Source organism: Dasypus novemcinctus, chromosome 25 (assembly GCF_030445035.2).
Source record: "Dasypus novemcinctus isolate mDasNov1 chromosome 25, mDasNov1.1.hap2, whole genome shotgun sequence".
In the NCBI taxonomy this organism is placed as follows: Eukaryota; Metazoa; Chordata; class Mammalia; order Cingulata; family Dasypodidae; genus Dasypus; species Dasypus novemcinctus.
This window is the reverse complement of record NC_080697.1, coordinates 14,133,287-14,149,849: the sequence shown is the minus strand read 5'-3', so window position 1 is coordinate 14,149,849 and position 16,563 is coordinate 14,133,287. Positions and strand designations below refer to the sequence as shown.

Below are 16,563 nucleotides of genomic sequence, written 5' to 3'. Positions count from 1 at the left end.
GATGATATGTTCCTCTATCTAGAATGTCTCAAAAACTCGACAAAAGAACTACTAGAGCTAAAAAATGAGTTCAGCAAAGTGGCAGGATACAAGATTATTACATAAAAATCTGTAGTGTTTTTATAAGTTAGTAAAGAGCAGTATGAGGAAGGAATCAGGAAAAAATTTCCATTTACAGTAGCAACTAAAAGAATCAGATATTTAGGAATAAACTTAACCGGGGATGAAAATGATCTGTATTCAGAAAACTACAAAACATTGCTAAAATAAATCAAAGAAGACTTGAATAAATGGAGGGACATTCCATGTTCATGGATTGGAAGAATAAATACCATTGAGATGTCAGTTCTACCCGAACTGATTTACAGATTCAACACAGTCCCAATAAATACTCCAACAGCCTTTATTTTTTCCCCCAGATATGGAAAAATCAATTATCACATTTATTTGGAAGGGTAAGGTCTCCAAATACCCAAAAACAACTTGAGAAGGAAGAATGAGGACCCTCACTACCTGACTTTAAAGCTTATTCCAAAGCTACAGTGGTAAAAACAGAATAGTAGTGATATAAAAATTGACATATTGACCAATGGAAGCAAATTGAGAGTTCAGAAATAGACCCTTACATCTGTGGTCAATTGATTTTTTATTTTTTTTTATTTTTAAGGAGGTACCAGGGGTTGAACCAAGGACCACGTACATGGGAAGGAGGTGCTCAACTATCAAGCTACATCTGCTCCCCAATGATAGTTTTTTTTTCATTTGTTCATTTTAGGAGGTTCCAGGGATTGAACTTGACCTGGGACCTCGTATATGGGAAACAGGTGCTCAACCACTTGAATTATATCCGCTTCCCATGGTAAACTGATTTTTGACAAGGCTGGGGTGGAACAGTTGGGGTGGAACAGTTTGTTCAACAAATAGTACTAGGAGAACTGACTGTCCATATCCAAAAGAAAAAAAGATGACCCCTGTCTCACACCTACAGTTAACTCAAAACGGGTGGAACAGTTTGTTCAACAAATAGTACTAGGAGAACTGACTGTCCATATCCAAAAGAAAAAAAGATGACCCCTGTCTCACACCTACAGTTAACTCAAAACGTTTCATAGGCCTAAATATAAAAAGCTAGAGCCATATAACTCCTAGAAGAAAATGTAGGGAAACATCTTCAAGATTATGGGTAGGAGGTGGTTTCTTAAACTTTACAACCAAAGCACATTCATTGAAAGAAAAAATTGATAATTGATACCTCTCAAAATTAAATATTTTTGTGCTTCCAGTGATGTCACAAAGGTGAACAGACAGCCTACTTAATGGGAAGAAATATTTGGAAACCACATATCTGATAAGGATCTGATTTCCATGATATATAAAGAGATCATGTGACTCAGTAATAAAGGGTCAAGCAGTGCAATTAAAAAATGAGCGTAAGAATTGAATAGACATTTTTCCAAAGAGGTAACACAGGTTGCTAAAAAGCTCATGAAAAGATGTTCATTATCACTAGGTATTAGGGAAATGCAAATATATCATTTTCCACCTTGCAGAATGGCCACTATTAAAAAAACAGAAAACTACAAGTTTTGGAGAGAATGTGGAGACATAGGAACACTCCACTGTTGGTGGGAATGTAGAAAGGTATAGCCTCTGTGGAAGTCGGATTGGTCGTTTCTCTGGAAGCTAAATATAGAATTGCCATATGATGTGGCAGTCCTCCTACTAGAAATATATTCAGAAGAACTGAAAGCAGGGACTTGAACTGACATTTGCACACTGATGTTCATAGTGGTTTTGTTCACAATTGTCAATAGATGAAAACAACCCATGTCCCTCTACTGATGAATGGATAAACAAAATGTGATATATACATACAAAAGAAACTACTCAGCTATAAGAAGAAATGAAGTCGGGATGCATATAACAACATGGATAAACCTTCAGGACTTAGGTTGTGTGAAATAAGCCCAACAGAAAAGGGCAAATGTTGTATTTTCTTACTAATACGAACTAAATGCAGTGAGTAAACTCATGGTTCCTAGGAACTTGAACAAGGGTTGACAAGGGAGAGCTGATGCTTAATGTCTGCAGAAATTTTAATTAAGTTGATTATAAATGTTTGGAAATGGTTGGAGATGATGATAATACATTATATTGAGTATTATCAATACCCCTTATTTATGGATGTGATAGTGGCTTAACAGGATAGTCTAAGGTTGTAATTGCCAATAGAATGAAAGCTAGAGGCTAAACTTCAGAGTGTAAAACATAGTGAAATTAGTGTTGAATGAGGAATGTGGTTAATATATTAGAAATACAAGAATGTTCTTCCATGAACCAGAAAAAATGTATGTCACTATAACATTGTCTTCATTTTTTTTTTTTTTTTAATATATTTTTATTACAGAAGTTGTGAGATTGCCTTCGTTTTTGAAAGTCTTCCCTGGGGGATGGATGGGGTGAGAGGTAGGGATCTCAGTTGGGAATTGTTTTCTTTCAGTACTTTAAATATTTCATATCTCTACCTTTTTTCTTCATGACTTCTAATGAGAAATTAACTTACTGATATTCCCACATAACAAATTGATTTTCTCTTGCAGCTTTCAGAAGTCTCTCCTTTTTGCCATTGGGCAGTTTAATTACTGTGTGTCTAGGAGTGGTTCTTTATGAGTTTATCCTGTTAGAAGTTCCTTGGTGTTCTTGAATGTGCATATTCATGTCTGTTTTTCAGTTTAGGAAGTTTTCTGCCCTTTTCTCTTTGAATATTCATGCTCCTTTCTCTTTTTCTTCTCCTTCTTGGCCTCTCATAACACGTATATTGATGCATTTGATGGTTTCTAACAGGTCCCTTAAGTTCCGTTCTTTGTCTTCTTTTTGTTTCTGTTCCTCAGCCTGAATCACTTCAATTGTGTTGTCTTCCAGATCACTGATTCTTTCTTCTAACACCTCCAGTATGGTGTTGGAATCATCTGGGGAATATTTCATTTCAGTTATTTTTTGTTCAAGTCTAGTATTTCTGTTTTCCTTCCTATTGCAAATCCCAAAGAGATTCCTGTATTTTTCATTCATTATCTTCCTCATGTCCTTTAGTTCTTTCTTCTTATATTCCTTTATCTCCTTGAGCATATTGAAGATAATTTTTTTGATGTCTGCCTGGTAAATCCAAAGTCTCTTCTTCTTCATTGATGGTTTCCAGCTTTTTGTCTTGTTGCCTTGTATTGTCTTCATTTCCTCTTTCTTTTTCTTGTAATCTCTTGTTGCACATTTTAATATTTTGAAGTGTTACCTTTGGGATTTAGTCCTTGAGCTGTTTGTTCCTTGAATAGTATTAAGCTAGTGATATGACAAAGATTTTCTTAACTGCCAGGAGCTAAAGAAAACAAACCAAATAAAAATACACCTTCCAGTGTCTTTGTAAATTGGCATTGTTTTGGCTTGGGTCTCCTTCAGTGTTTAGTCTCCTGTCAAGCAGATCAGCCAGAGGCAAATGTGAGTACATTGTCCTCCCTGTCTTATCTGAGCCAACATGGAGCCTGACCCCCTATCCTAGCCTGGACCTGCTAGAAGGTCTAGGAATTCTCCATTGGCAGTTTTTGGGAGTTTGTTTGAATGCATCCTCTACTCTCCCTGTAATAGAATTTTATCCCTTCTGGGTACTCTCTTCAGTGAATCTATGCAGGTAGTCTGTTGCCCTGGCCACTTTTTTTTCTTTTTAATACCATCCCAGCTGTCTGCAAGTCCCTTTTCTGCCCTCTGGAAAAACTGTAGGAGGGCAAGCTAGACAAGTCTGGCTTTGTCGCTCAGATTTCTACCTGGCAGATTGGCAGTGAGTTAGTCAGCCAAAGGGGTGCTGATGCAAAGTACCAGGAATCTTGTTTTTATAAAGGGTATTTATTTGGGGGTAAAAGCAAACAGTTACAAGGCCCTGAAGAGTCCAACTCATGATTGCTCTTCTCATCCGAATTCTGTTGCCACGTGTTAAAACAAGATGGCAGGCGGTCTTGTGAGGGTTCAGCCTTCCTCCCTTGCTTAAGGCCCCATGGACCCAGCTTCTTCTGATCTCACCTGTAGGCTGGAGGGCTGGTTTCTTTCTGGGGCTAGCTGTTATTTTCTCTTTACAAGGAGAGCTGTAAACTGTCATGCAAATAGCATGTCTCTCTCCCAGGGATGGGTTCAGGATCCTCTTCTGTGTCTATGGAGCTCCCTTCCTTTTTTCTTTGTGTTCTTAATTGAGTGTCTATTTATAGAGCCCACCAAATCAAAGCCCTTACCTTAATTTAATCAAGTAAACATAAAGCCTTTGAGTTTAAATCAGTCAAAGGGTATCATGCCCAGAGGATCAGACAGACATAATCAATATCTCTTTTCGGAATTCATATATAATCGCAAACTGCCACATGCACTCAAGTATGTGCACCTCAGTATGTGCACAGGGTCGCTCTGCTCCCACAGTGGGAGCAGGAGCTGATTCTACTCAGATTAGTGGAGGGTTGGGAGAGGGGCAGCAAGTATCTTCTATTGCTTTTGAAGCTGCTGTTTCTTGATTCAGCACTTCCCTATCTCATACAGCCCTGTAGCCATCGTTTCTGATGATGATGGGTGCTTTCTTTAAGGCTACTCTGCTGCCTTTGTATGAGTGACCTTGGAACAATGACTGCCTTCAGTGCTGGCCCCTAGCCATGTTAAATTGCTCATCAAGTAGTTATTATTGATCAGGCCACCTACTCTCAGAATTTGGAGGACTAGATATTTATTTCTCACCCTGGTACCAGCAGACTACTGGGCTGGAGTCTGACTGAGCTCCAGTCTCCTCTGCTGCCCAACTCTGCATCGAGGGTCAAACTCCTCACGAGTATTTATCACAATTTATCAGCTTCCTCCTCCTCTTCCTCCCTCAATGCTGCACAGTTTTCTGCTGGACTCCAGAGTTTCAAAATAGTTGATTCAGACAGTTCTTGCCAGTGCAGTAATTGTTTTGGTGGAAGGGATGATTCCTGGAGCTTCCTACTCTGCCATCTTCCGACAGTCTTCAGCTGTAGATTCTCTCTTTTCTTTTCTTTTCTTTTTTAGATTTTCCCTTTTAGTTTCTTTATTGGGGCGGGGAGGGGGTAGGTGTTACTTGGGAATAAATTTGCTTTATTACCAAGAACTTATTTCATAGTTTTTTCTTTTGTTCCCATCAATGTCTTTTTACATGTAATCTAACTCATTCTTGTGAGAGACTTAAAAGATATCAAATGAATTTGTATATGTATATTTTATTAAGCAATTTTATTGAGATATATTCACATACTATACAATCTATCCAAAAAACATATAATCAGTATCTTTTAGTATAATCAAAGTGTTGTGAACTCTGTGGCAATGGGCAAAGAGACACCCGATTGGTGGTGGTGATCTTACATCAGCCAGGGCACAGCATTTACAGTCCTTTGTTCATCTCTAGCTTGATACCTGCTCGGTGGCCAGAGCTGTTTCATGCCTAGAGCACATACTGTCCTTAGAGTTGGACTTGTACTTTCTCCCTGGCTCCTAGATGAGAAAGAATAAAATTCTTGATCTCATGAGTCAATTGCTTTTTGGGCTCAGAGAATGTATTTCTCTTTCAAGAAGTATAGGGAGTGGGAGGGGGGAATGTGGCTTGAATGGTTGAGCACATACTTCCCATGCGGGAGGTCCTGGGTTTGGTTCCTGGTGCCTCCTAAAAAACAAAAGAAAAAACCTGCTTAGAGGAGCGGATGTGGCTCAGTGATTGAGTGCCAGCTTCTTACATAAAAGGTACTGGGGATTGAACCCAGGATTTTAGTACATGGGAAGGAAGCACTCAAACCACTGAGCTACATCTGCTCCCCTGTATTTCTTTTTAAATGTTCTGTGACAGAGTAATCATTCCAGTAGTAACTTTTGGATAAGGATAATGTAACCAGAAAGTTCTGTTCTAGGCATGTTCACTTTTAACAGTTATGTTCAGAGCATACTTCTCAAGGGTGAACATGCCTCACCTAGCTCAGATTGTGTGGCAGGGGTGCAGTGTAGTAGGACCATGTTTATGTCATCCAGTCCATTTGTAGCCTCGGTTACCAGAAGTGTGCTTTCAGAAGGCTAATTCAGGCTCTTAACTATCTAAAGTAAGAAGCCAAATTGCAAGTTCTTCAGAGAGGCAGTATAGTGAGACTCTACCATTTTGAGTTTACAGTTTTGAACTAGACTGAGTTCAAACCCTGTTTCTCTCTGCCACTTAGGAAAAAAAATGTTGTGCATATATCACCAAAAACAATTTTGGAACAATTTCATTACTCCAAAAAGGAAAACTTGACACCCCTTAGCAGTTACCTCAATTCCTTTGTCCTTCCACAACCCCACATAACAAGTAATCTTATTTAATCTTTATAAATTGACTTATATTTACATATTAAATAAATGGAATCATACAGTACATAGTACTTTTGTGTCTGGTTTCTTTCCCTTAGCTTAATTTTTTTTTTTGTCTGATACAGTTTGTAACATTAACATACCTTTGTTCAGTTTCAGAAGAATACAGTCTTATATATGTAATATTTACATATTACCCATGTTCATATTTCATGATGTGTTACTATGTTATATAGTCTGATGTTACATTTTTTAGCTTTCCTTTCAGTAATTTACATGACCTTAGATTTTCCCTTTCAACCACTGTTGTACCCATATAATAGCACAGTTAGTTACAAACACTGTGATGTGCTTTCACCTTTTCTATTCATTTCCAAAGTTTAACACACATCCTTTTTACCAATTCTGCACTACTTAAACTCACCAGTGTGCAGATGTCTATTCATGTCACTGCTCTCAGTTCTTCTGTGTGTATACCCAGTAGTGGTATTGCCGGCTTATGTGGCAATTCTGTATTCAGTTTCTTTAGGGACTGCCAAACAGTCCTCCACAGTGCTGTACCATTGTACATTCCCACTAACAGTGAATAAGTGTTCCTATATCTTCACATCCTCTCCAACACTTAATAATCTTGTTAATAGTGGCCTCTCTAATAGGTGTGAAATGATATCTCATTGTAGCTTTGATTTGTATTTCCCTAATTGCTAATGATGTTGAATATTTTTTCATGTGGTTTTTTTTGCCATTTGTATTTCTTCTTTGGACAGATGTCTATTCATGTCTTTTGCCCATTTTTAAATTCAGGTCATTTGTCTTTATTGTTGAACTGTAGCATCTCTTTGTATATTATGAATATTAAACTTATTGGATATGTGATTTCCAAATATTTTCTTGCATTCAGTCAGCTGCCTTTTCACCCTTTTTACAAAGTTCTGTGAGGTGCAAAAGTGTTTTAGTTTTGAGGAGTTCCCATTTATTTTTTCTTTTGTTGCTTGTGCTTTGGATGTAAGATCCAAGAAATCATTGCCTACCAGAAGATCTTGAAGATGTTCGCCTACATTTTCTTCTGTTAATAGTAGTTTTATGGCCCTGGCTTTTATATTAAGGTCTTTGATCCATTTTCAGTTGATTGCTTTGTAGGGAGTGCAGATAGGTGTCCTTTTTCATTCTTTTGTTCATGGATATCCAGTTCTCCTGGCATCATTTGTTGGAAGAGACTGTTTTGCTCCTAACATAGACATGGGGGAAGCGAATTTGGCTCAACAGATAGAGCATATGGGAGGTCCAGGGTTCAAACCCAGGACTTCCTGACCCATGTGGTGAGCTGGCCCACGCGCAGTGCTGATGCGCTCATGGAGTACCGTGTCATGCGGGGGTGTCCCCCACCTAGGGAAGCCCCATGTGCAAGGAGTGCACCCCTCAACGAGAGCCTCCCCATGCAAAAAAAAAGAAAAAAGCGCAACCTGCCCAGAAGTGGCGCTGCACATACAGAGAGCTGACTCAGCAAGATGACACAACGAAAAGACGGATTCCCAGTGCCACTGACAAGAGTTCAGGCAGACACAGAAGAACACACAGCGAATGGACACAGAGAACAGAGGGCAGCGGGGTGGGTGGGGAAGGGGAGAGAAATAAATAGAAAAAAAAAAAAAAACACAAAAAAAACACATAGACTTGGTAGGTTTGTTGGAAATCAGCTGGCCATAGAGTTGAGGGTTTATTTCTGAACACTCCATTCTATTTCATTGATTGATGTGTCTCGCTTTATGCCAATACTATGCTGCTTGACCATCCTAGCTTTGAAGTGTGTTTCAAGGTTAGTCAGTGAAATTTCTCCCATGTTGCTCTCTTTTTAAGAATGTTGTTAATTATTCAGGTACACTTTACCTTTGATAAAAATTTGGTAATTGCCTTTTCTATTTCTGTAAAGTAGGCTGTTGGAATTTTGATCGGAACTGCATTCAATCTATAAATCATTTCAGGTTGGGTTGACATCTTCATGATATTTAATCTTCCAATCCATGAACATGCAATGTCTTTCCATTTGTTTAGGTCTTCTTTAGTTTCTTTTAACTTTGTTTTGTAGTTTTCTATATGTAGGTCCTGCACTTCCTTGGCTAAATTATTCCTAGGCTTTTGAGTCTTTTTGTTGCTATTGTAAATGGAATTTTCCCTGATTTACTCCTCTGATTTTTCAGTACTAGTATACAGAAACATTATTGATTTTTGTGCATTGGTCTTGTATCCTGCCACTTTGCTGAACTCACTTATTAGCTCAAATAGCTTTGTGGTAAACATTTCAGAATTTTCTAAATATAGGATAATGTCATCTGCAAAAGTGAGAGTTTTACTTCTTTTTCTATCTGGTTACTTCCCTCACCTCCCCCATCTAATTCCTCCAGGTGGAACTTCCAGCACAGTGTTGAATAACATTGGTGACAGTGAGCATCCTTGTCTTGTTCCTGATCTTAGAGGGAAAGCTCTCATCCTTTCCCTGTAGAGTATGATATTGGCTGTGGGTTTTTCATATATACCCTTTATCATATTGAAGAAGTTTCCTTCTATTCCTATCTTTCAAAGTGTTTTTGTCAAGAAAGAATACTGTGTTTTGTTGAATGGCTTTTCTGCATTGATTGAGATGATTATAGGGTTTTTTCCCTCCAATTTTAAAATATGGTATATTATGTTAATTGATTTTCTTATGTTTGAACTCCCCCACCCTTGCATACCAGGAATAAATTTCACTTGGTTATGATATATAGTTCTTTTGATATGCTGTTGGATTTTAATTGCAAGGATTTTGTTGAGAATTTTTGCATCTATGTTCATTAGAGAGATTGGTCTGTAATTTTTTTCTTGTATCTTTATCTGGCTTTGGTATTATGGTGATGTTGGCTTCAAAATGTTTTGGGTAATTTTCCCTCCTCTTCAGTTTTTTGGAAGAGTTTAAACAGGTTTGGTGTTGTGAGCGGATGTGGCTTAAGCGGTTGAGTGACTGCTTCCCAACTGAGAGGTCCCCGGTTCATTTCTCAGCCCCTGGTACTTTACCTAAAAAAAAAAAAAAAAAGGATTGGTGTTAATTCTTCCCAAAATGCTTGGTAGATTTCACTTGTGAAGACTCTGGTTCTGGACTTTTCATCATTGGGAGATTTTTGATGACAGATGCAATCTCTTTAAGTGTGATTGGTTTGTTAAGTTATTGTATTTCTTGTAGTGCCAGTGTAGGTTGTTTGTGCATTTATGGGAATTTGTCCTTTTCATCTAGTTTGTTTAGTTTGTTGGCATATGGTTTCTCATAACATCCTCTTATGGTCCTGTTTATTTCTGTGTGGTCAGTTGTAACCTCCCCCCTTTAATTCCTGATTGTATTTATTTGCATCTTCTCTTTTTTTTTCTTGTTAGTTTAGCTAGGGGTTTGTCAATTTTTTTGATCTTCTCAAAGAATCACCTTTTGGTTTTGTTGATTTCTCTTTTTTTTAGTTTCCTTTATTTCTGTTCTAATCTTTATTATTTCTTCCCTTCTGCTTGCTTTTGTAATAGATTGGTGATCTTTTTCTAGTTTCTCTAGTTGTTCAGTTAGATCTTTGAGTTTAGCTCTTTGTTCTCTTTTAATATAGGTGTTTAGGGGTATAAATGTTCCTCTCAGCACTGCCTTTGCTGTATCCCATAAGTTTTGATATGTTGTGTTCTCATATTTGTTCCTTTCAATATATTTACTATTTTCACTTACAGTTTCTTTTGTGATCCACTGGTTATTTAGGAATGTTATTCAGCCTCTACTCATTTGCAGATTTTCTTTTTTCTGTCTATCATTGACTTCCAATTTCATACCATTATGATCTGAGAAGGTGCTTTGTATAATTACAATCTTTTTTATATTTATTGAGAGCTGCATTGTGCCCTAACATGTGGTCCATCCTGGAGAAAGATCCATGGGCACTTAAAAGACTGTATAACCTGCTGAGTTTGGATGCAGTGTTCTGTATATGTCAGTTGGTCTAACTTGTTTATCATTTTTTTAAAGTTCTCTCTTTTTCTTGTTGCTCCTCTGGGTAGTTGTCCTAGTGATGTGAGTGCGGTGTTGAAGTCTCCAGCGATTATTGTAGACATGTCTGTTTCTCCCTTCAGTATTGCCAGTTTGCCTTATGTATTTTGTGGCACCCTGATTAGGTGCGTAGACATTTATTACTTACTTCTTCCTGGTGTATTGTCCCTTTTGTTAATATATAATGGCCCCCTGTATCTCTCATAACTTTTTTGCATTTAACGTCTGTTTTGTCCAATACTAGTATAGCTACCCCTGCTCTTGTTTGGTTACTATTTGCGTGGAGCATTTTTCCCCCAACCTTTCACTTTGTCTATTTGTATTTCAGGGTCTAAGGTGAGCATATGGACAAATCATGTTTTTTTAATCCATTCTGTCAGCCTGTATCTTTTGATTGGGTTGTTTAATCCATTCACATTCAATGATCTTATTGTAAATGTGTTATTTACTTCCACCATTTTATTCTTTGGTTTACATATATCCTGTCTTATTTTTGTCTTTCTTTTACTCTTTTGGCTATCCTTTCTGGTATTCTTGCCTTCTACATTCTCCTCCAAGCCTCTCTCCTCTGTTGTTTTTTTTTTTTTTCCAGGCTGTAAGACTCCCTTTAATATTTTCTGCAAAGTTGGATTCTTTTTTATGAAATCTCCTAGTTTCTGTTTATTTGTGAATATTTTATACTCACCTTCATATTTGAAGGACAATTTTGCCGATTAAAGAATTCTTGGCTGGCAGTTTTTCTCTTGCAGTATCCTAATTGTATCATACCACTGTCATCTGGACTCCTTGGTTTCTGATAAGAAATCCACACTTAAGTCTTACTGGGCATCTTTTGTATGTGATTGCTGGTTTCTCCTTTTCTCCTCTGAGAAATTTTCCTTTTTCTCTGACGTTTGATGTTCTGATTAGTATATGTCTTAGAGTAGGTCTGTTTGGATTCATTGTGATTGGGGTACATTGTGCTTCTGGGACATATAAGTTCATTTTTTTCATGATTGTTGGGAAATGTTCATCTATTAGTTCCTCAAATACTCTTTCTGCCCCTTCTTCCTCCTCTTCTCCTTCTGGAACTCCCATGTTGTGTGTATGTTGTTGCTTTTCATTTTATCATTCAACTCCTTGAGCCCCTGCTCAGTTTTTCCATTTCTTTCTCTCTGTGTTCTTTTCTTTTTTCAATTTCAGCTGTTCTGTCTTTGATATCCTTTATTGTATCATTTTGAGTCTGCTGTTGTATGCCTCTAATGTGTTTTTGATCTCACCTGTTGTCTCTTTCATTCCCATGAGCTCAGTTACTTTTCTGTTCAGGTAGTTATATTCTTCCTTGTCCACTTTCAGTGTCTTCTTGATGTCCTTTATCTCTTTAGGCATATTGTCTTTCAGCTGATTAATTTGATTTTCGAAATTTGTTTCAATCTTGTTGATTAGTTGTCTCAAGTCCTGTGTCTAATCTGAGTCTTTGATAAATTCCTTTTCTTGGTCCATTACTTCCAATTTCTTACTATAGCTTGTAATTTTTTGTTGATGTCTAGTCATCTGATTTTGATGGTGAGTTTACTCTGTTCAATTTCTCTCTCTTTTGTAGAGTTTAATGGCAGGAGACTGTATTCTTCCGTTCTTTGATTCTTGGTTCAACCTGTTTTAGGTCTTTAGGATAGTCCCTGTTAGTTTCTCAAATCTGGGCCCTGGACTCAGTAATTTGTTGCAGACCTGGTTCCCAAGGGCCTTGGGGAGGGAGGCTGTAAAGGCTAGAAAAAGCCTCTGCTACTTTTTAAATTCTCTTACGTGCAGTTCCTTAGTAGGCCAGCAGAGGGAGCTCTTCAACAGACCTCTGCGATATCAACGACAGGGTCCTTGCCTGTGGGCTAAGAGCCTAGCAAATCACACTTTTTCAGAGACAGTTCTCCAGCCTTTTCCTGTAGTCCCATTAGTTGGCAGAGCGTTTGAGAGGCTTAGATCTCTTTAGTCCTGTGTTGGCTCCCAGGGCAAACAGTGATGAGGCCCCACTGGACCTGAAAGTGCTCCTGGTTCACCAGCTGAATCAGCCTTAGCTGAGTCCCTCTCTCTGCATTCCCTGGGGAGGAGGCCCCTGTGGCCCCCTCTGTCTGTAGCTGCAGGCCTGAGGCCAGAGAATTCAGTGCTTTCTCTCTTTAGGGTAGGGGTGGGGCACGGGCAGCTACGCGGCAGTCTCCTCAAGATCTTAATGTTGCCGTTCCTTTCTTGTGTCTCTCTGTCTTCTGGGTGGCATCCAGCCTTCTCCCAGGGTCCTGGACCCTGGAATTCATTTTTCCTAGGCCATTTCTGCCTGTCCTCTAGCCGTTTTTCTGTGAGAGAGTCCTGTGACCTTTCAATCTGCCATCTTCCAGGAAATCCCTGTGTGTGTGTGTGTGTGTGTGTGTGTGTGTGTATAGATAGCAGTCTGCTATCTAAAGTCATTGGGAAAAATATTTTTCTATTTTATCAGAGAAGGTCCTAAGGAAATTTCAGAGTATTGACTATACCTAGAATATCATGTTTAGTATTTCATTTTCTCAGAGGACCTTGTGTACTTCATTTTACCATACTCTCTTGAATCTAGTTAACTCTGCCAATCAATTAGAATAACTTGTTTCTTTATAATTTCATATTATATATAAGAAAATGTAGCTTCTCTTAGAACGTTTTTATTTTTGTAGTTTACTTAGTATTTTTTTTTTAACCACAGTAAAATATTTGTTGTAAACCATTTCAAGTACCCTAACAGAATAAAGGGGCAAAGAAAGAAATATCCCATACTCCAGTATTCAGAGGCAATTACTTAATGCTTTGGTAAAATTTCCTTCAGGCATCTTTTTCCTTGAGTTTTATTTTTCTTTGCAAAATCATTTTGCTATTGTTTTAGTTTCCTAGGATGCTTAAGCAAATAGCATGAAATGGGTTACCTTAAACAATGGGAATTTCTTCACTTATGGTTTTGTGACTAAAAGAAAGTCCAAATCAAGGTATCATTAAGGCAATGCTTTTTTCCTGAAACTTGGCATTCTGGGACTGGCTGCCAGGGATCCTCGACTCCTCTGTCACATGGAAAGGCACATGGTGGCATTGCCTGGTTTTTCCCTTCCCTTCTGGGTTCTGTCGATGTCTAGCCTCTTGCTTCCTGTGGCTCTCTGTTTGTCCGAATTTCATTCTGCTATAAAGGACTCCAGTAATAGGATTAAGACCCATTTTGATTGAGGTGGACCACGTCTTAACCGAAGAAACCTCATCACAGTTAACAATGGTTCACACTCACAAGAATGGACTAAATTTAAGAACGTTTTTCTGGGGTGCAAACAGCTCCAAACAACCATAGCTATTTTAAACTTTTCTGGGTGGGAGGTACACTTGCTGTTGCTTCTTGGAATTGGTCAGTTTCTCAAACATTTTTCATTATTGCCCCTACAAAGAGAAAAATTAAATTTCTCCCTAACTAGAGAAATTTAATATTTAAGGAATAAGACTTTGTGAGATAAGGTTGAGCTCTGGAAGAACACAAACCATTGTAATTGTGAAGATTTTCTTTTACCAACCAACACCCAAAAAAAGTTTTTATCTCCTTTGGGATAATATTGTTGTTACCAGATTTTATTTAGGCTCTTGGCTATGCTGCAGAAATGAATTTCAAGAGCATGTGAGGTGAGTTAGACCAGTAGTTTATTGAGGCAGGGAGGGACAAGAAATGGGAGAAAATAACAAATCAGGGGTCCCAGGTAGAGAGGAAGGGGGTAAAAAGTGATAAAGAGGGCTTATTTGCAAGCTACAATTTCCCATTATAGATTATAAATGCCCAGGTTTACTTGTGTGGCCATGTGGCAGAGGAAAATGGCGAGAGCGATGTGCAGAGGGCAGGAATGGGTCCAGAGGCAAGAGAGCGGAGAGCGAGAGTGGGCTTAGGCTCAATGCCTGCCTTTTTAAACTGCTAATTATTCCACCCCTTTGCTAATGGCAGGGGAAGAGTTTCGGCTGTTTGCTGTTTTGATTGATTACCCACCTATCAATTCCCCAGTGAGGACCCAATGATAAAGTCCTTGGGGAATATCCAGGGCATCTCCTCGCTTCCAGAAGAAGTTTTTGTTCTGAATGGCAAAATCTTGGGGGTGAGAGTCTTCCAGCAGCCATCTTGGGGGTTATTGATGTCCACGTGGACTCTCTGCCAGGTTCCAGATCCATCTATTGATTCCATATCTTACTAGCTGCTTCATTACCCCCTCTAAGGATGCATGTGATAGATGATCTTTTGAGAAAAGGCATTTAAACTATTAAAGAGTGTAAATATAAGATCTGCTGTAGATTCCATTAAAGTTTTAGTTTAGGCTTCAGTCCCAGTCCTTAGTTAATAGATTAAAGATTAACGGCTTTATTTGCCTGAACTAAAATTTAAACTTGAATTTTATTGCTTTAATGTTATTTTAATTATGTTCAAAAGCTCCTGCTCAAGGCATTTATTTTTGAACATAAGGCTAGCTCCTAAATTTTTTAAAAGTCTCTAAAACTTTAAAATCATTTTGTATTAAACTTTTCCTCTTCTTTCCAAGGTGCGGTTTGATAGCATAGGTGGATTGAGCCATCATATTCATGCACTGAAGGAAATGGTAGTATTCCCACTTTTATATCCAGAAATTTTTGAAAAATTTAAAATTCAGCCTCCAAGGTAATTAAAGTCTTAGATATTTATAATTTTGTTACTGTGAATTTGTCAAATTTCAATTAATTATAATTATTTTATAAGTATTTGGTATATATTTATTTGATATGATCTAGCAGTGAATATTAGGAATGAAAATTTATTATTTGGGGCTCAGAGGTTCTGAAACTAAGTTATGTTTCAGGATTTAGGAATCAGGCAGAAAAAATTCTTTATGCAGGCTTTGAATGTATAACTGGATTACCCAAAAGGATTTTCCTGAATTTGGCCTATAAATAGCATCATGCTTAATGCTATATATTGTTTGGTCTTGGAAGTGTATTTTCATTGTAGTGCTTCTTTGAATTGACCATAGAATATTTTTTAAATGGGGTAGCTTACTAATTTATTTTTATGAACAAGTTAATTATGTCTGATCATGAGATGGTTATCTAGTGAACTCTTAGAACACACTGAGAAATTATGTTAAAGAAAATTGGGCAGAATCAAATATTCTAAAAATGTACCTATAGAGTATTAGTAGATTTAGACTGTTGAATGTTCTTGTTAATTGAGGAGGCACTTTTTATTCAGATTTGGTCTTAATTTTTCCCCTTATATTTATTAATTAGCCTTTTTTTGGCTAGTAGGTTTAGCAGTTGGTCTATAGTTCTGTAGTGGATTCTAAAACTCAAAATATCAACTTATTTTTTAAATGATATAACTTATATTTAAGAAATCATCACTTTTTTCAAAGCTATAAAAATAGTACATAACATTACAAATAACTTAAAATAGTTATAAGCAGGAAGTATTATGGCACCTCCCCCCACCCAACCAAGGTAATCCTACTCCTTAGGGATCAACAATTTTGTATTTTCTTTATAGATTTATATTAGCAGATATATATGTAGTATGCTTATATTTTGCCTATATTGTACATTTATGAACATTTACTATAAATGAGATTATATATATAATATCCTTATGTACCTTTTTGGTTTTCACTCTACATTGTATTTTAGGGGTATTCAAATGTCAATATATGTGTATTATTCTTTATTCTTTTTGATCCCTTACAAATGCTGTATTGTATAGTTGTAACATGGTATATATAACTATCCTTTATTAATAGATAGTATTTATGTTTTTCACAATTGAAATCTATGCTGTTTTGAATATCCTTTAAGGACTGATATATTTTTGCACTTTTTTTCAAGTATTTCTATATGATACATTCTAAGGTGTGAAATGTCTGGGTTATAGGAAATACACATTTATAATTTTGGTAGATCTTGTGTAAAACTCTGTTCTAACCATTTCTTATCAAACAAATCTTGGTGCTTTGAGAATATCCTTTGGGGACTCAGCCAAGTGAACCTTCTTTCCATATACTGGAAAAAGCTTTACTAACATCTAATAATTATAATTTATATGAATATACTATTATATGGGAAGGACATTATTTTATATTGGTATCAGTGGTAGTGTTGACATTAATTTATTT

At 37.2% G+C, this 16,563-nt stretch overlaps 1 protein-coding gene and 1 non-coding gene across 3 annotated transcripts in view; both read left to right on the top strand.

Moving 5' to 3' along the window:
• ATAD2B (ATPase family AAA domain containing 2B) overlaps positions 1-16,563 on the top strand; it is a 245,735-nt gene that overhangs the window by 99,684 nt on the left and 129,488 nt on the right. For both annotated transcript variants that reach the window (XM_058287681.1, XM_058287680.1), the window contains exon 11: positions 14,968-15,083. In XM_058287681.1, the coding sequence (XP_058143664.1) occupies positions 14,968-15,083 (116 nt within the window). The remainder of the gene's footprint in view (positions 1-14,967; positions 15,084-16,563) is intronic.
• LOC111758726 (small nucleolar RNA SNORA48) lies at positions 5,353-5,495 on the top strand. Its single transcript, XR_002792901.1, has one exon. It is a non-coding gene; the product is annotated as a small nucleolar RNA SNORA48 (small nucleolar RNA).